The following is a 20,628-nucleotide window of genomic DNA, read 5'->3' as shown; positions in this document are numbered from 1 at the left end:
AGAGAGAGAGAGAGAGAGAGAGAGAGAGAAGTGTTTTCTTTTTCTTTTCTTTTTTTTGGGGGGGTGGGGGGAGGGGGTTAACGTCTTTAGAGGGTTGAATGGCCCATGAGACCAATGATAACATAACATACAATACTATTGTGGGAGATGCACAAGGCATCACATATGACCTAAACAACATAAAGAAAATGAAAATTATATGGAACAAAGAGGTATGCAAAAGAGAAGCCATCAATGGACAATAAAGGTATGATATGCCACAGCATGCAAACTCATGGATCACCACTAGATTGAGAATGAAAATCATATGGAAACTAAGACGTATGCAAAAGAGAAGCCATCGATGGACAAAGAAGGTATGATATGCCAAAGCATGCAAACTCATGGATCACCACTAGATTGAAAATGGTCCATTTCTTCAAAGGAATGTGCTTGGGGGTGGTGTTGTATGGAGGGTGGTCTCTTTGTTGAGCTTTGGGTCTTTGCCATGTCGACAATCCATTTCACTTCCCCATACCATTTTGCTTCCACTTCCTTAACATTTAACAATCAAAATTGTTTTTTTTAAACTCGAATGTCAACAACGAGCGTCAAGGATGTTAGGCCTCATTGCCAAGCACTGCATTGCTTGCACATCAAGTTCACTCTGTGTAGACCTTAAAGTTTTGAAGAGGGGGGTGAGGACCTTGTCCTTCAAGGGGCTATGGGGTGAACTATATTCATGGAACATGTCCATGACCCTCATGTGGACTCCTTTGGGTAGTGGATGTTAATCCATGACTCCTAGATCTAGTGGCGGATGTGTGTACCTGCAGAAAGTCATTGGACATTTTGTCCATGACTTCTAGATCTAGTGGCGGATGTGTGTACCTGAGGAAAGTCATTGGGCATCAAAATGCAACCCATTGTCTAGCGATCTTAATGAGGTATCCCTAGGGTGGGGGTCTTGGTAGGTGTGCTTTGATTGGGCATCCTTGCATCTCCTCCTCATCATCAGACTCCAACTGAGCATTCCCAACATTCTAGAAAAAGGATTCCCAACATTCTAGAAAAACGATGCAACGAGTGTCTGTCCGTGGTCCTCAACTTCTTTGCCCCCTCGTGAGTTTGCCACCATGGCTTTACGTTTGTTGCACGAAAAGTGCCACATTTTGTGGTCCTTACACTACATCAATCCGCAAAGAGGACCAAATCCCTCTCAATAGGCAATGAAAGCAGCTTGGTGAGCATCAAAGAATGGCATGCTCCTTGGTTTCAATATGTTGCATATCACGTGCTTTGCATGCTCAAAGCTCTTGCATGGAAGCACCTCTCTTTTGGCATCATTTTAAAGTCTTTGTGATGACACTTTGAACTCACCCATGAAAATCGTTAGTACATGTGACATGAATCCTAAGGTAGTTTAGCATTTGGATAAAACCATTCACGATAACCAATCCAATTTATCCATGACCTATGCTATATATCTACCAAATGCCATTTGTAAAGACTCCATTCAATTTCCACCTCTTATAGTGCATGGGACTGACCCAAGTATTGAAAAAATGCCGTGTCCTATGCTATATATCTACCAAATGCCATCTGTAAAGACTCCATTCAATTTCCACCTCTTATAGTGCCACGGGACTGACCCCGCATCCTCGAGGTTATGGGTTCAAACCCTGGTGGCTACCTCGAATGATGCTACCTTGTAATGTTGCCCGTGGGTGTGTGTGGGGTGTGGAGTTTGTAAAAGGGCATGGGGGCCCTGAGAGGAGTCCTGGCATCAACTAGGAATTAGTTGCGCAATTTTATTTTATTTTTTAAAAGAAAAAATGGCATTGCAATTTGCATCTAAGGCTGGGAAATAAAGAAAACTGCAATCATCAAATCAAATCGCTCCTCCTGCAACGTGTAGTTCACTACCGTCCAGCAGAACTGCCGCTGGATTGCTGAGCTGGTGTGCCCACTGCCAGCCAACCAATCAGACAAGCCATGTGCGCCAACAATGATATCTACCTACGTTTCCTCTGTCATTCAAAGCATGGCTTGGTATGCCCCGCCATTTTTCTGCTCAGTGTGTTCGCCGTCAGTTTCTGCCCCTTCTGAACACACCATACAGACGCACATGGTTTCGGGTAGATTTCCGCCTGGACAGCTTTTTGGGGACCGCTCTCATCCGAACAAGTCCTTGGGAGAGGCCAAGGATTGTCATCCAACTGAGAATATGCCTTGTGTTGTCGCAGCAATTCTCTACCCCTTGTGGTGCTAGATGCATGGATGAAGACAAGGCTAATCATGGAAACAGTTATCTGTTTTCTATTGAGAACACATCGTTTGTAAGTATAAGATGAGCTGAAATGAGGCATCATTGTGTCGCACTCAGGCTGCATACTTTGACAGAAAAAGGGTGGCGGTGGGTGGGTGTGTGTGTGTGTGAGAGAGAGAGAGAGAGAGAGAGAGAGAGCAGCTGGTCTGATTGTTGACATGAGGGATGCCCCACCATTAAGGCTCAAAATAATAAGATCAGAAAGAAAGTGGTTGAGAAAGCTGCAGCCAAGGGGCAAACAACTACATTTCTTTGTTTCCTTTAGCATAATCTGCTGACAGGATGCCCCTCAATAGACTTTTACACAAGGCCCAAGGGAGCCATTCAGTATGGTAGTATACAAACCAGTTCTTGCCCTTCTAAATCAACCTGCTGGACAAGGACCTTGTTCAAAAACTTGTGAGTCGCCTTTTTAATGTCAACAAGCTCCACGTGAATAGCCCAGCTTGTAAGTTCGTTAATGGCTGGCTACACCTCAGGCATATCACTCAAATAAAATCCATTACCTTTACCATCGCTGGTGGATGAGGGCTTCTCCTCTTGGCGTTCTGTTGATCTTGAAACCATTCGTTTTAATGATTTCAGCAAGCTTAATGGTGAAGGTGAATCGGCAGCGGCTGCTGATTCTGTATGTACTGCACAAAGAGGCACAAAAATTGATGTTAGAAGCTTGAGTTTTGAACTAAGCTTGAATTGGTCTCTTGGATACAGGGAATGATAAGCAAAAGCAAAGAATTATATCGTGTACAGTAAGAAGAGATGTCACCTAATGGGCAGGGGGATCTCCCCTGTCCAATGGTGGGTGGGGGAGATGCCTGTGAAGACCCTGAGACAGATGTTTATGTCCATGCTTACTAATATGATTGGCTTTGAGAATTCGAAATGACATACCAGGCCCTTCCATATCAACTTCTTGGAATATAAAGCCATGAATCTCCTGTTGCTCCTTTTCCACAACAGTAGACTGAGGAGAAATATGACTGCTAATTGGGCCCCCATGAATAAACTTTTCAAGAGCCAGAAAACAAGCATGTGTGTTATGTCAATGTGTGCATCGTAAGTCCAAAAAAGAAAACATACAGACAAGGAAACCATACCCTAGCTGGTCCTTTACAGTCCTTGTGTAGTGAAGGTCTAAAAGTACACTCCCCAAGTTCCTGATTCTCCTTTTCCTTCCTTAAGGCTTCTATCTTGGCTTGTCTTCTCTCTCTGTCTGATAACACCAATCTATACCAATGGCTGCTATTGCTGAAAAGAGCATTCAACTTTTAATCTCGTAAGCTCTTAACAGTTGTAATGGCTAAGCATGCAATGGTTCTATACCTGAGCTCAGACCTACATCCCAAAAACATCATACCCTGGTTTTCTTCGACAAGGTGCTAATTGACAAGAATGGCGATCCACTTTAAACTTGAATGGAAACTTTTCTGCCTCTGAATGCTTTTTGCAAGGCTTAAGCACCAAATGAGTTCCCCTTTTTTTCTTCATCTGCAACAATAATGGTAAAAATGGAACCAAAAACCATGAACAGCGTATATTTGATGTGCAACAAAGAATGAAGCTAAGTATATGGCAATCAACTTGTATAAATTGTTCTTTTGCATGAATCATAACATTAGTGTGGGAAAAGAGGGACGAGGGCGTGGACTTTCTTTCTAGTTAGGCAAATAGCCCCCAAGGTTGAGTGATGAGAGATCAGGTGCCAAGCTAATCAATCACTTCAGGCGCCCCGACGTGCACGTGCATGCAAGCAGAGGCAAAGAAGAGGGTCAATAACATACCTGAACAGACATCATGAGAGTTGCAAATTTATCATAAGAAAGACGCCTTTCAAAGGCAGAGCCAAGCTCCCTTACTTCATTTATATCCTCCGCAACTTCATTTGATAACTTATTAGTATCAGCTTGGGTTAAATCAATATAACCATCCTGCACATCCAACATTTTTATGATCTTGTTCAATGTGTTTGATGGAAATGGAAACTTGATGATTTTGTTGATTGAGAGAGAGAGAGAGAGATTGATTCTCAGGTTAATTACTGAACAATCAGGAACACAGCTATTCCTAAAACTAACCATTTAAAATTAACAATTAGTGAGTGATTCGATGTCTCAGTATCATTGATGATGATGTTGAGTCTAACGCAGAAGGTTTCAAACTTCTAAATTTGATCTTCTAGCATACCACTAATAACTCCCACATTGGAGAAATTGAGAACTAAATCCACATATGCACACCTTATCTGTATCAAGATAATCAAAAATCTCTTGAACGCTTCGCGTTTTTATCCTGTCAAGTAGCTTGGATGACTTCGAGCTAACATATTGACAATTAGCCAGCTCTTTTGCTTTTTGGATGTTTCTGTCCACAAGTGTGCGCTTCTTGCTATCAAGTGTGAACTTGAGTTGATACAGAAAGTCACCTATGGGTATAGCATCTGAATTTCTCTGCAAAGCAACATATATTTTGAGTTTCCATCCATTCCATCAATAAAACATCAACTGATAAATACATGAACCGTCATTCGATCCACCACCTCAGCGTAAGGTTTGCGCCCTGTTTGAGGCCGGAAGAGCTCTTGCCCTGTTGTAGGATCAACGAGTTTCACCTCATCGTCCTGCCACTTCTGCTTCTTTTCAGCTAGTTTTGCGGCATACTGTAAAAGTCGACTGAATACATTGCCTTTATGAGGCCCGTCATGGCCATAGACATTGCCTGGATTCCATTGCGGATTGATCATGGGTCGGAAAGTGACACTGTCAACATCATGATAAAAAATCATGATCAATCTAAAAAAGTAGGTAAACATTGCAAAGATTATTCATTACAACCAAAACAAGTAGAAACTATTGCCGCCCCCCCCCCCCCCCCCCCCCCCCCCACACACACATGTATATGCGTATGTCACATACACGTGTGTGTATGAGAGAGAGAGAAGAAAGAAAGAAAGATATATTAAGCGTCTACTAAAGACCCAATGGGCCTATGAGACCAAAGTGATACAATAATGTCCATGGCATATCTCATCATGGAATGGAAAATAAAACAGAAACAAAACATAAACATAGTTATCTCATTGGGTGATACAAAGCTGTCCATGGAAACGCATCATGGAATACTAGGAACATAGAAACATGAGAGCAGCATCAGCCCCCAGTAGAGACACACAGAGAGAGAGAGAGAGAGAGAGAGAGGGAGAGAGGTTGGGATTTGAACTGACTTCTCGTGCCAGTAGAGTGTACTATAGCCACTCGGGAAAGGGATGGAAAAATATTTATTACAAACCAGTAGGATTTTTTTATTAGTATAGATCTAACATGCAAATTTTGGTCCTGCTAGCTCATGCATTGCTTTATGCAAACGTGACCAACTGACCCTAATTGGTTCCCTCTTGCACCATGAAGTTAAGTCTAATTGCCATTGCACAAAAGAATATAAATACTGGCCTACATAAAGTGGGTCATTGTTATGTCACGACTGACCTAGGGCTAGGGCGGGGAACACGCGGAATTAACACGTGGACTAACCCAAGATTAGGGTTAGGGCTTAGCCAAGGGCATGGGAACTTGGAGGGTTCACACGTGGGCTAAGGGCGCTAGCAAGAAGAGGTCTAGATTGGCTAAGACCTTCTAACTAATAACCTAAGGCTAATACTTACAAATAAAGCAAGAAAGCTTTATAAATAAAAGCCAGCCACTTATAGCGGGGTTATTACTATGTAAGGGACCTAGGATCACTTATTAGACACACGAGATCAAGGAGCCACACAGTAGCATGGGGCTACTATGGAGCGTGCATGGTCTCTCGGCCATGGAGCTGTCAACGGGTGGCTTAAGCTTGGTGGTATGGGACGCCGGGTTGCGGTCATCAATGATTGGCATGCTCGCAGCAATCTACCTCAGGCTCGGGGGTGGTTCGAGGTACCGAACCTATGGTTGGGTGGTGAGTTGCTAGCCACAATCTATCGCCATCACGCGACGTGTTTGACGTTCAGGTCTATGGAAACCTTGCTAGGGTTTCTCAAGTATGTCCTCTATCCCGATCCACAGTGGTTCTGTGTAAGATAATCCATAGGTATGGTCTTGTGAAGACCTTACATTGGTATCAAAGCCTGGGTCTAACAAAGCATGAGCCCGAGGTGTGGGATGTACAAGAAAGTACTCTCACATGGGTGTGCAAGAAAAGCACGCAAGAAGAAAGCAAGGGACAAAAAGCGTATGGCTGGGAGTGATTCTTCTCGTCTGCAAGGAAAGAGACTGAGCTTCTCTTCACCCCTCGGTTTTGTCTATGTTTGGTAGCCAAGGTTGGCGAAGAAGCAGTCCGGGAAAGCATGGAGGAGAAGTCACCGATGGTAGTAGCCAGCCCGGTGGCAAGTTAAGCTAGCATCTAGTATGGGATGGCTCAGGTACAGTAGGCCATTCAGCCAAGGTGGCCAGCGAAGGTGGCCAGACACCCATGGTAATGCCTCAAGTGGCCTTGGCCCTGGCAGCCGGTTCTGAGTGGCCACAACCAATGGGTAAAGGTTCTTTGACCACCCCCAGAGGGACAGCTGGACCGGCCAATCGGTGGCCAGCCAGTAGGGCTGTGCACAATAATAGAGAGCGCACGCGAACAGGGCCACAAGGGACGTGAAGCCTCTTAGACATCATCTCCTTTTTGTTGGCTTCCTGTTTCGTGTCCTATTTTAGCCTCTAGGGCTGACCATGTTAGCTAGAGGGGCTGGTCACCCCTCACATATGTTTTCCCATATTATTCCCCATTTTATGGAGTCTTGGGTATTTTTCCCAGTCCTGGAGGATTTATTCCCTAGTCGGCTGCCTACATATGGGCATATATATAGCTAGCTTGCCTCCCTCATTCTTCACTGCTTGCTTAGCATTGTTTGCTACAGTCCCTCACATACGAGGTCTTCTCCCCTCTTGCTCGGGACATGTATTCCTTTGGATGATGATATTGAGAGCAAGTTCTCACCTGTGTTTCCTCTCCATCACTCTCTCTCCTGTGTTTCCACTTTCCCTTCTTCCGCTGCACATTCTATCAAAGCCTGTGTGCACAGCAGGGTACGCAGGGCACCCAAGCAGCCCAGGCATGGGCAGCAGGCCAACAAGGGGCCCCAAGGTCAACGCCCATGCCATGGCAGAGTACACGCAAGGAGAAGAGGGCAAAGCACTAGACATATGGTGCTTTCATACACCAAAGAGAGAGAGAGAGAGAGAAATGAAATGAAATGAAATGTTATATTAACGTCTTCAAAAGGCCATAATGACCTATGAGACCAAAAGTTACATCATGGTGGATCTGATACAATGTCTGGATAAAAAAACCCAAAAAATGAAAAATAAAGATGATACTACTGGTACCTAGAAAATGAAACTGGAACTGGAATATAGCGAGGGGGGGGGTACGCTATGGAGGTGAGTGGAATATAGTGAGGGGATACAATATCATGTGGGACGGAGGGGTACACTATGGAGGTGCCTCCATCTCATAGTATGTGCCGCATCGGACACTGGCGGATCTCCTCAATATCCTCTGTGGTCAGCACCCAGAGCGTTGAAATGCATACACAGGTAGAGAGAGAGAGTGAATAAAAAAGCCAGTTATTTTTTGTGTCCTTGAAATAAGCACGAGGCCACGTTTTTATTTAAGAAAGCAAAGCTTTTAAAAAGCTAAGGCCTGAGCCTTATAAAAGCATAGGGTTAAGTTTTTTCTTTAAAAAACTAAGGACCATGCTGTAAAAAAGGCAAAGTATTAAAAGCTTAAAAAAGCTAGACTTCCAGCTTTCTTAACCTCTTCTTTTTTTCTGTTTTTCTTTTTTCTTTTTTAAGGGCAAGCTTTCGAGAAATGCATGAAGTTTTTTTCATGGTACTCTATAAAAAGGGGTTTACATTCTCATGTGCCTTAGGGTTGCACAAGAAACTCTCTCAAGCATCTCTATCGAGGTTCTCCAGGTACACGGAGCACAGTTTTGGTGCCCGTATCCATCAGACCCCTGTTCACATGGGATTTGCTTGCCTCTTCCCAAACCTTTCTTTACTCTTTCACTTCTTTACCCGTAAACCTCAACTTTTACTGCCACTTTTCCAAGGAAAGTACTGCTTTTTCCAAAGGAAAGTACGCAAGTTTGGCACAACTTCATGGACTCAAAAGGGTAGTATTTATGCGGAATCAAAGTGGATAGTAATTTCGTGAAGTCAAAGGACTTTGAGCACGTAAAGCCACTGGGTTGGCTTGGACCATGTCCTCCACCAGTAGAAATGTTGCACAATGATCACGAAAGCTTTGTCGAGGGTCCCAAATGGGATGATGACAGTGAGATCACCAGTCAAGAGCATGTTATCCAATATCCCACAAGGGTGGATGATGTCAAAACCCAGGTTGATGGGTGCTCTGTGCCTTCACCAGCAGATGACCATGAGGTTGTCCGGTGGTGTCTGGAGGTTATTGCAACGTGGGATTCAGGTCAAAATTCCAACACACATTGGTGGGTCCAAGAATAGCTCAATGGATTTGACTTCATAGACCTTAAGTCATGATTTTAGTATTTACTGTATTTTTTGTAAAACCCCTCATTAATAATATTTCATTTTTAGAGGTCTTTTGCCGAACTATGATGGAATTTATTGTCTTGCATGCTTTCTACATGAGTAGACATGGCATTTTTAAAGGATGTGGGAAGGATACCAAGATTTACCATGAACCCTTGGTGTTATCCGGATAGCCACTAGGTGGCTAGTGGTAGTCAGTCTTGTCCGGAGTTGGCATAACCCAAGACATAGTGCCGAGTCAATCAGTCTTGCGGAGTTGATCATACTCCTAGATGCCTAGGCCAAGGTTTTCAGACAGCTCATAGACAGCCAGTTGCGCTGACTACAGGAGCCCATGACAGATTGAGGTGTGGTGGTATCTTTTATCCTTGACTTTGCATGGATAAGATTGACCCTCAAGTTGACCTAAGGTTTGACCTTGGTGTTCAGGGAGAAATTCGGTTGCTTCAAGGCTACGATATATGGGGGGAAAGTTGGCCATTCCACCTATGATCAAATGCTTAACGAGGGTTTTATGTGGGGTGTGCTCTGGTGGTATGGGACACCAGAGTGTATTCTCATATAGATCTCTTGAGGCTTCGCGGGTTTCTGATCTAGAATGCTCTATGCTTCGGCATAGTTAATCTATGGTAACTATGAGGGGTAGTGCTAGTCTCTAAGTGACAACGAGATAAGGAACTTTCTTGGTTGATTGTGCATGACATGTTACACGTACGTTGATTTCTCACACTCTCTCTCGTGATGGCCAAGTGATATCGATGCATGAATCGTACATGCAAGAGATAAGAAGTTTGGAACTTCTCCATCTAGGACTGAGTGCCTACGACCGGTCAAAATTAGGGTTAAGGCTTAGCCAAGGGGGTGGGGACTTGGAGGGTTCACACGTGGACTAAGAACGCTAGCAAGAAGAGGTCTAAATTGGCTAAGAGCTTCTAATTAATAGCGTAGGGCTAATAATGGCTAAAAGCTTATAAATAAAGCAAGGAAGCTTTATAAATAAAAGCAAGCCGCTTATAGCACGGTTATTACTAAATAAGGGACCTAGGGTCACTTACTAGACACAAGCAATCAAGGAACCATGCGGTAGCCTGGGGATACTATGGAGCACGTAGGATCTCTCGGCCACAGAGCTATCAACGGGTGGCTTAAGCTTGGTGGTATGGGACGCCAGGTTGGGGGTGACTAGCAAGCACGCGGCAATCTCATCTCAGGCTCGGGGGTGGTTTAAGGTACCAAACCTGTGGTTGGGTGGTGAGTTGCTAGCCACAATCTATCACGGTCACGCGATGTATTCGACATTCAGGTCTATGGAAACCGTGCTAGGGTTTCTCACATATGTCCTCTATGCTCATCCATAGTGGTTCTATGTTAGATAATCCATGGGCATGCTCTTGTGAAGACCTTACAATCATGGTCAAAATCTCTACTTACATAAATATATCAAGGGCCTGTATCCAAAAGCCAAAAATGTGTCTTATTCACCATCAATAAATCTAAAGAAACTAACAAGAACTTTCACACATGCAAAGATCAATTTACCTTGGCCACCCTCAAGTTAACAAGGCCATAACTTTGACTAAAGGTGATTTGACTCCAAAAAATCTAAGGAGAATACTACGTCATAGCAAGACCAAGAAATACATCATGAAAGAGCTACAAAGATGTTTTTATTACCCTTCAGGATACCATTGCATGTACTCAGCTTGGCGACGCCGGCGGTTTTCCGCATCCCAAAACAACTGATCAAAGCGGTTTGAATTGCTTGCATCCTGATCCCCAAAAAAATTCCTATTAATCCTTGGTCTGAAGGTGCACTCCATGAGTTTCATCTCCAAAGACTACAAACAGATAGAAAAGTGTCAGATACGAACAACTCAAAAGGTAAAAATCTCTACAGCAATCATGTTCATACCTCATGCTGTAATTCACGGAGATGATGCTTTGAGTTGTCAGTTGAAAGCCTCTCCCAAAACTTATCAGACCGTTTCAGTTGTTTCGCGTATTTACTACAAGACAAGTCCATCAACACTTATCCAAATACATCACAACCTTGAAAATACCATTTAAAATATAAGACATGTTTTGTGTTTGTTTAGTAAGAAACTTGGCATCACTCTTTGAATGCTTTTAAGGGCCACTTGAGGCATGTAACTACTTAAATCAAGCTTACACGATGCCTATTTGAGGGGTTTCACTTTATGCATTTACAATTCACCAGCCACATCGTGATCACCTAATTTCAGGTTTTGCAGTGAGCCCTCTCAACTCATGAGATTGATCCTCTAAATGCTTCTGTTCTGCAATCCTTTTCCTTTCTGCGTCCTTGCTCAATGCCTCCTGATAGAGAAGCTCACCATAGTTTTTGAACTGCTTCGCGGCTCTTCCTCTCATCAGCATTATCCTCCTTGTTCTCTAAAAATAATCAGAAGTTCACAACCCTTGTCCTTCCACACAAAAAACCCTTGAACTATAAAAGAAAACTTTTTAAAATAAAGCTGCAAGAATCAAAACCAACACAAACAGTTGCTTTGTGCAATGCATCAGAATTCTGCAAACATGCATGCTTGCATTACACAAATGAATCCATAAATTGCACAGAATTAGGTACCAAACATTCTCTCTCTCTCTCTCTCTCTCTCTCTCTCTCTCTCTCTCTCTCCCCTAGCACTAGTGAGAAGGAAAGGGAAAGGGAGCGACAGAGACAGGCCAAACTGCCTACCATCTCCCCCCCCCCTAGCACTAGTGAGAAGGAAAGGGAAAGGGAGCAAGAGAGACAGGCCAAACTGCCCAACATCTCACGGAGAAGACAGCCACCACCCTTACCAAAGCAGGTATGGTACCCGGAGGTAGTTGAATGGTTTCATGCACATGGATTGCATATGGTTCGTCTCCCCCCATTTCAGTACAGCCTAGACTCCCCACACCTTGACCTTTCATGAAAGAAGATCAACCGGATCATCTGGTTGGATATACTCCGCCTACACATACATCAGACTTCGGTGTTATCATCAGAGAGAGGGACGAAACATGAGTTCTACAAGTAGCATTTTTTGAGACTCAACAGGGATGGATTCTTTGAGATCCCGAGTTACATGCAGATCCACATGTCACAATGCTATGCACATGGCGATTGGTCAGCTAAGAGATCCTCCCACTGCCTCCGAGTAGAGACTGGGAGAGCTGAGAACATCCCACCAGAGGAGCGGATATGCACAGTATGCACCATAGGGGAGGTAGAGGACGAGGCTCACTATATGTTCAGATGCCCAACATATTATCAGTTACAGTGGAGATTTCATTGCCTCTTGCAGGAGAGTTTTGGGCCACTATACCATGGGTGCTGTAGTATGAGGACCAGAGATCTCTCTCTTTCTCTCTCTTCAGAGGAGCATGCAGTCCTCTGATGCCCAACTTACTATGAGATTAGAGGTAGATTCCAATCCTTGTATCACAAGGGATGCAGTCCCCTCCACCGTGTGAGTATGAGGATCAGAGATGTGTGGCCCTCTTCTTACTGGAGATAATAGAAATTGAGACAAACTCACAAGACAAATGGGGAGGCAAAAACAGCATAGCAAGGCACTTATCACATCCTTTTTTCAAAGAGCAGATCAACAGAGGCAAAGAAACAAGGAATTCCAGCATCAATCTATAAAAGCACCTCTAGAGCAACCATGATCACAAGGCTCCCTCACTGCTTCATGGACCTAGCTGCCTCTAGGCACCCAAAGATGACTTTTACTACATGTCATAGACCTCAGATCCGGAGAAGGCCTCTCATCAGATCCACTACTAGATATCATGATCAGAATGAGATATGCCCAACGGCACAGTTGACCCCTTTTTTTTAATCTCATAGGATCATCACAGGAGATAGTCACATGGTAATATAGCCCTATCATGATTTTTCACATGGCAAATTGGTATGATTACTTCACATTTTTATGTTTTTGAAGATGCCGTATAGATGCCATAGGACCATGCCATTCCTTGATACGAGATGGCTAGCTTTTCTCCAAAGCCTGCCTCTATATCTTGAAGAAACAACATGAGGGAACCTCTTCTCCACGACACCATTGCTAGCAGTAGACACAGGGGCATGAACTCCACTTTGGAGAAGTTGGAAAGGCATTTCTACTGGCCACGAATGGAAGTTCACTTATGCGAAAGACTACCCAGTTTGTCAAAAAGTTAAAGTGTTGCACCAGATGTTGCATGCGGAAACCTTGCTGCACTTGATCCAGCCCTAAGACTACAGAGTAGGAACACGAATAAAATAGCAATGAATAGACAACAGAGAGAAGAGAGATGAACTACATTTTCAGTATATTGATATGGTACTAAAAGATGTATATGTCTGTACAGCTTCCATGGCCTTTGGCCTTCCAAAAAGGAAGGAATTCTTGACCAAAAGACTGCCTATTGACTGACTATGACCTGCCTATTGACTGACATTCCCTCCTGCTAAACTTGTTGATGGGTTGGAAACCTATCATCCTTCCTCCCTACTGCTTGACTTCTGACACTTTCACTGAAAACTATGTCATTCCTCTAATTCCACTCCAAGTCTAGTTTGAGAACTGTGCATCTATTCCACTTTGCTCCCATGCCTCCAATCCTCTTCCCTTAACATAAGCTATGGTCACCTCCTCAGAATGATCATTCCTGATGCTCCACCTTTGGAATGGTATGCTCCTTTGAGCACACAACTCCCAAGGAATGCTTTCCTCTGCCTTTGCCTTCTGAAGACAGAAGACCACCTCATAAATGCTACCCTGGTCACATTCTTCCATGGATCTGTACACCTTTCTTGCGACAGCTTAGTGCTTAGATGGTAAGCCTGAATGCTTTGATACCAATGTTGCATTGATGTAATCAATCCAGTCCTAAGCCTACTGATTAGAAACACTAATGCAATAGCAATGAATAGACAGCAGAGAGAAGAGAGAGATGAACTGCATTTTCAGTATATTGATATGGTACAAAAAGATGTGCATGTCTAGACTGCCTATTGACTGGCTTGACTTGCCCCCAAGGGATCAGATGAATATGACCATGTTTGGGCCTAGCCTTTTATAGGGCTCTATCTTCATCACAAGTCGGCCAGTATACTGCTGTCAGCCAATTCTTCTTGTCCACGACTCATCTAAACATGCTCATAAATCCTGAAATATACTGGTCGGCCAGCTGGTGAGCACTAACCTTTATCTTCGTTTTCTGCTAACTTTGATTGACAGAGAGACTAATGCTAATGTTGATGGTATTTTTGGACCATTAAGGGTTCAAAATTAATATTTTGGATGTGGCTGAGCTCTTGTGTGCAATCAATTTGCATTTTCCCCTTCCTTGGAGCCTCCAATTGGTCACTCCAAAACACGGTGTTTTTTTGCATAAAAACTAGAGAGCGTATTCTTGATGTTTCTTGCTTAATCTTGGGTTTAGCACTAAATGTGTTACCAAATCACTTTGTACAAGGGCTAAGACACTGACCATGATTAAATCTAATCAAGTGTTAAGACCCCATTAGCTTTGAGAGTCATTTACAATGCCTTCTTCACATAAAGCAAAAGCTAAAAAGGCTACCCTCAAAAGCAAGAAGGAAATCAACAAAGCAAAGCCTCACCATTATCACTATGTCAAATCTCTCGGATTCTTTGAATTCTTAACACTATTATGTATATCTATGGAGAAGGAATCTAAGCATTTTTTGTATTAGGGATTAGACACTAACATTTGAAGTATTTTCAAGTGTTGAACCTTCGCTTGCATCATGGCATCCACCTCAAACCTCAATATAGACAAGTTTGATGGTCATCACTTCCATACATGGCAAGTTACGGTCAAGTTCTTACTCATGAGAGAGGGTTATGGGGTATTGTTAATGGTGATGTAAAGAAGCCTAATACTAGAGAAGGAGATGCATTATGGAGTGCAAAAGATGAGAAGGAGTTTGTCATCATAGAACTAGGGCTTAATGACAATTCATCATGTTGCAAGTGCACAAAACTCTCTTGATGCATGGAATGATTTAGATAAACTCTTTAATGCTCAAGGCAAGAACTCTAAGATCAATCTTAAAGTACAATGATATGAATTAAATTTGAAGGTTGAAGAATCCTTTGCAGCATATCTCAACCGGCAACCCTCAAAGCACCAATAGGGGAAGATGATGCTATTGCAATGTTCCTAAAGAGCATGCTTGAAGTGTTTGACCACATTGTGAGCACCTTGAAGAACATTCCATAGCCAACCTTGGAAGGTGTGGAAAGTTCTCTACTTGAAGAGGACAAGAAGATCAAAGCAAAGCTTTTCAATGGAGGACCTAAGCTTACTTCACCATCAAAGGTAGCTTCCTACAACAAGGGTTCCATACCCAAAGACAAATCCAAAATGAAGTGCAACTTTTGTGGAAGAACCTATCACATCAACAACAAAGATTGTTACTTCAAGAAGAAAGCAAAGGCCAACCTTGCAGAAACAGAGGAGGAGAAAGCCTCAACTAATGAGGCGAATCTAGTTACTGATTGGGCATTCTAAAAAGATTGTTCCTTCAAGAAGAAATCCAAAATGAAGTGCAGCTTCTGTGGAAGAACCAATCACATCAACAACAAAGGTTATTACTTAAAGAAGAAAGCATAAGCCACAGGAACAAAGGAGGAGAAAGCCTCAACTAATGAGGCTAACCTAGTTACTGATTGGGCATTCTAAAAAGTCATTAACCAACACCTCTACTCTTGTAAACCACACAAGCCAAGATGGTGAAATCTACAAAGAAAAATAGATTAATCGATTTATGCCAAGAAGTTTCGTGTCGCCTGTACTAAGACCAGGACTTGTGTCACCTATGAGAGGCCAAGCCTCGTGCCACCCGTAGTGTGGCCAGGACCCCTGTCAAGGATCTCAGTTTAGGCTTCCCACTAAGCCAGTTCCGTGCTCAGGAAGACCTGCTATTTACAGGTTCCAAGAACGGAATATATAGCCATTGCATAATCCATGTGTACGCATCTCTGCTTTCCTGAAAATGATTTCGCGTGACTTGTTTTCGTGTGAATGCCTGCTATGACATGTCCAGTTCACGGGCAGGGCACGTCCACCCGTGAGCCGTGTTAACACCTTGTATTCTAACATGGTTTGCAGCATGTGAACAGGTGGTAAGTATTCATTTAACCCTCGTTTATTATTGTAAAGGTTTTATAACCTTAGTAGTTCACACTTATTAAGCTCCAATCGGTCAGATGCTCCTACCTCCTAGCCACTATATATAGGTGCTCCACAAGTCATTCTGATCATCTATCATTCTTGCAAGAATCCATAGCTTGTGTGCATGCCGAGGGCTGCCTACTCCAAGCAAGAAACACAACGAAGGTGCAAAAGCCATGCAACCAAGACCATCAAATTGAGTTCCTCCTTGGTAGCAACCCGTCTTTAGGAAACTGTGTCAGTTAAGTTAGAAAGAGGAAAATAGGATTGCTAGATAGCTCCAAGATACGGTTAATTCAATCAAGTAAGTCTCCATGGGACACGCCTCTTCTTCTTTCAAAGAAGTACAATAGTATGTGTTTTGTGTAGATTACAAGGGGCTGAATGAGCTCAAAACATCGTTGATGCAACAGAAACAGATGATGTCCACGCACTGAGCAACAAAAATGGCTTGAGAGTAGGAAATGGAAATGGCTAGGGAAACAGCATGCCTTTAACACTATATAGTAGAGATACAAATAGAAATGATGAAAATTGTTAAGAGATATAGAGGAGAAACTTAGGATAAATCATAATATAACAAGGAAAATTGAGGAAAATCAAAACTTACTAGAAGAAAATTGTGGGGAAATTCTCAGTGAGATTAGGAAATGGAGAAACAAAGACAAAACTCCCGAGAAACAGAGTTTCTGCAACTTTTAGCTAGGGAATGGCCGTCTCCTGATACTACAGCTCAAGATTATAAATTGGAATCCTTTATTGAAGATAGGTGACCTAGTGGATCATCTTCAAGGTGCTAAGTATTTCACAAAGACTTATTTAAAGCCACACTACCATCAGATAAGGATTAAATTGGAGGATGTTCCTAAGGTTGTGTGTTGGAGGATGTTCCTAAGGTTGTGTGTTGGACACGCCATATTTGGGAAAGTGAACCATGGTCTTTCTAGGTTACATACTTGTAGCATGCAATAGGTTGACCATCATAACACACAACAAAGCCTTCTTTAAACTATTGAGTTTATGCAATCCACTTTACTTAAGAGAGAAGAGTTGAGAGAGAAGATAAGAATCGACATCAGATTGGGTCCCAATTACCCACTGAAGGGCCCCCCCTACATGCAGGAGTATTTGCTTGTATTACTTGGGAGAACTTTGTGTGAGGGAAAAAGGACGAAAGGACCAAATGTATGAGAGATCAAAGCAAATCAACACAGCATGTAATGAGTGAGTGTATATATGATGAAATCCAGTACAAGAGCGCAGTGTGAGACTCTGAAGGAGCAGAGAGGGCTGCTGTCCCATGATAATGCTTAGGGTGGAGATTCGAGAAGGCCACAATCCCAGGCAGATGGTAGGCTGCTGTCGCGAAGAAATAAGCAGAGAAGGCTGCCATCCCAATGTCGAGGTAAAGGAGCAGAGAGGGCTGCTGTCCCGGTGATGATGGATGAGGGCAGAGAGGGCCACGATCCCGAGGTAGTAGATGCTGAAGTAAAACTGCTGGAAAGCTCTACTGTAGCAGAGAGGGCTGCTGTCCCATGTGCTGTAGATAAACGATGATATACTGTAGGCAAAAGCTACTGCAGAACAACTCCTGAGAAACGCAAGTGCTGTAGACGAAGGCTACTGCAGAACAGTAGCTATAGGTAATAACGCAGCCTGAAGAGGATGCTCAGACTGTAGATGCGAAAACACCAGCAGCAGCGGAAGGTAACGATGCACTTCTTGTAGATGAAGAAGCACCGGCTGCAGCAAGACTCGGAGCTGTATTATTCTGTGTTTTTTGCTGAATTATGAGAAGTTTCTTATATATGCTGTAGGGCTGCTGGTCGGCCAGGGAGAGCTGTCGGCCAGCAGCAAAGACAAATAAATGCCAAAAAAATAACCCTTTTGGGCTGGCTAAAATAGCAAGTTGGGCATATTTTCACACACCCCCTCTCAGGCCAAAAGGGGACCATGAGAGAAGATGAAAAAAGGATGAAAAAGGGGTTGAAGAGGAACATTACGAAAAAGTTGGATTTGGTTTGTGGAGGGTGTTGATCATGGGCTCTTTGACATGAGAGTAGTCTTTTTGAGTGTGGGCGGTACTAGATAAATGCCACAATGCAAGAGGTTTTCACATTCATGAATGCCCATTTTTGGGTTTTCATTCACACATGAGCCCCAAACACAAAAAACAGAATGCTATGCAAAGGGAATGCAAGATGGTAAATGCTCTGCAGTGGGTTTTCACATGAGCCGTGCCCTCATGGGGTTTTCGCTGACTCATGTGCCCGATACAACAATGATAAAACACTAAAAGGAGAGGATGGTCCCCCTCTCAATGTGCAGAGGGTGATGGTGGAGGACCGATGCCGATCCATTCGCGAAGACGCTGGAGGATGGGCCGGTTGACGGACTTTGTAAGGATGTCAGCATGGTTGTCTACCGTAGGAATGTACTGGAGCCTAATGGTACCAAGCTCAACCTGTTCCCTGGTTAAATGAAAATGGACACCCACATGCTTGGTACGGTTAGAAAAAATAGGATTGCCAGCAAGGACAATCGCACTGTGACTATTGACGAAGATGGTAGAAGCGGTGTCAATGGTAAAGCGCATCTCCGCAAGAAGCTGACGAAGATACATAGCCTCAGTGGTGGTGTCATAGAGGGCCCGGTACTCAGCCTCATCGGAAGAACCTGCAATGGTATCCTGCTTCTTGCTAGACCAAGAGAAAGGGGCAGATCTAAGGGAGTATAAATAACCACCATGAGAACGCTGGGAATCGATATCACCAACCCAGTCGGAGTCCGTGTAACCACGTAGGGTGATCCCACGACTATAGTGAAGTCCAAACATATAGGTACCTACTAGATAGCGAACAACCCTCATCACTGAACTCCAATGTGGCCCCTTAGGAGCATTGAAATACTGACTTAAAATGGATGTGCAATAGGAAATGTCAGGTCGAGAATTTGTGAGCCATACGAGTTTCTCAACCACTTGGTGGTAGAATCGCTCTTCATATGGAGGTGAGTCCTCTTCCTTTGATAGTTTGATGGTTGGATCCAATGGGGTAGCCACAAGGATAGCACCATAAGAATAGTAGGAAGTAATGAGTTGAAGACAATACTCTTGTTGTGACACAAAAATACCATTAGGATATTGGACCACCTCCATCCCAAGGAAATATGAGAGAACACCATGATCAGTCATCTCAAAAGTTCATCTCAGCTGTGCCATGATATCAGCCACTTTGGCGTGATGTGATCCAGAGATGATGAGATCATCGACATACAGTACTAGATAGCAAACCATCCCCTGATCTGTCTGGATATAGATGTTGGGATCACAATGAGATGGTTGAAAACCTTGGCTCGTAAAAATTTGTCAATGCGATGAGCACATCATGGGTGGAATGTACATCAGTTGGACATTAAGACTGCATTCTTGAATGGTGATTTACATGAGGAGGTGTATGTATCGCAACCTCCTAGTTTTGATATGAAAGGGAAAGAGTCTAAAGTATGCACGTTGAAAAAGGCTCTTTATGGCCTTAAGCAAGCTCCTAGAGCATGGTATGAGAAGATTCATGCATATACTTGGTTGCAAATGATTTTTGCAACAGTCCAACAGAGAGTACCCTCTATGTGAAGAGGAGTAAGGACACATTTTTGGTCGTCGTTCTATACGTTGATGACATGCTGCTTACGGGACGCAATATAGATCAGATTTCAGCCTTAAAGGCTGATTTGCAGTCACCGTTTGAGATGTCAGATTTGGGACCCTTGCATTATTATTTGGGGATTCACTTTATGTAGCGCAATGATGGCATTGTTATGCTACAATCTAAATATATACAGAAGCTATTGAAGAGGTTTAATCTTGAAGACTGTAAACCTGTGGCTACACCTATGGAGACAGGTACTCGACTTAGTCTTCAAGATGCAAGAGACTCTTTTTATGCTAGTTTGTATCAGCAGGTTGTTGGATCCCTCTTTATGTATGCAACACGAGGCCAGATATACACTATGTAGTCTCACAGTTGAGCAAATTTATGCATAGCCCAGGTAGAAAGCATTGGCAGGCTGTCAAACGCGTTTTCCGCTATTTGCAGGGCACTCAGTATTTTGGATTGTTTTATCCCAAGGAGGGTGAGTCACAGCTGCCTGCTTTTAGTGATTCAGATTGGATGTTATGACACACGAGTGTCCACTAGTGGGTTTTGCTTTCACCTTGGTGATTCGTGTATATCATGGCTCAGCAAGAAGCAACCTACTTCCAGCTATGAAGCTAAGTACAGGGCAGCTTTTACAACTACAGTTGAGAGTGTGTGGCTCAGACATCTTATGGCTGATTTGGGTGTTGGACAGTCGTCTAGCACTACCATTTTCACTGACAGCCAGAGCGCATTAGCAGTTGCGAGGAACCCAGTGTTTCATGCTCGCACTAAGCACATTGAGATGCATTACCACTATGTCAGGGAAAGACTCTCTGCAGCAGAGATCAGCTTGATCTATGTGTCTACACATAACAACATGGCAGATTGATTCACGAAGGCTCTTCCTCGTGAAAAGTTCGAAGCTTTTCGTAAA

General features: G+C 43.3%; 1 protein-coding gene across 1 annotated transcript in view; it reads right to left on the bottom strand.

Annotated features, from left to right (window-relative positions):
- Nucleotides 1–2,520: 2,520 nt before the first annotated feature.
- The window catches only part of LOC147642322 (uncharacterized), a 42,029-nt gene continuing 23,921 nt past the window's right edge, over nucleotides 2,521–20,628 (bottom strand). Inside the window, exons 4-14 of the mRNA XM_086805148.1 lie at nucleotides 11,090–11,268; nucleotides 10,769–10,862; nucleotides 10,531–10,694; nucleotides 4,845–5,064; nucleotides 4,546–4,755; nucleotides 4,090–4,236; nucleotides 3,666–3,796; nucleotides 3,406–3,556; nucleotides 3,200–3,314; nucleotides 2,815–2,943; nucleotides 2,521–2,677 (exon numbers count right to left, since the gene is read on the bottom strand). Coding sequence (XP_086661274.1) covers nucleotides 2,673–2,677; nucleotides 2,815–2,943; nucleotides 3,200–3,314; nucleotides 3,406–3,556; nucleotides 3,666–3,796; nucleotides 4,090–4,236; nucleotides 4,546–4,755; nucleotides 4,845–5,064; nucleotides 10,531–10,694; nucleotides 10,769–10,862; nucleotides 11,090–11,268 — 1,545 coding nt within the window. The 3' untranslated portion in view covers nucleotides 2,521–2,672. The remainder of the gene's footprint in view (nucleotides 2,678–2,814; nucleotides 2,944–3,199; nucleotides 3,315–3,405; nucleotides 3,557–3,665; nucleotides 3,797–4,089; nucleotides 4,237–4,545; nucleotides 4,756–4,844; nucleotides 5,065–10,530; nucleotides 10,695–10,768; nucleotides 10,863–11,089; nucleotides 11,269–20,628) is intronic.

Source organism: Cibotium barometz, chromosome 1 (genome assembly GCF_041138505.1).
Source record: "Cibotium barometz isolate CiBa-2024 chromosome 1, ASM4113850v1, whole genome shotgun sequence".
NCBI classification, from domain to species: Eukaryota; Viridiplantae; Streptophyta; class Polypodiopsida; order Cyatheales; family Cibotiaceae; genus Cibotium; species Cibotium barometz.
Note: the sequence above shows the minus strand (reverse complement) of the source record. Positions and strands in the feature narration are given on the sequence as shown.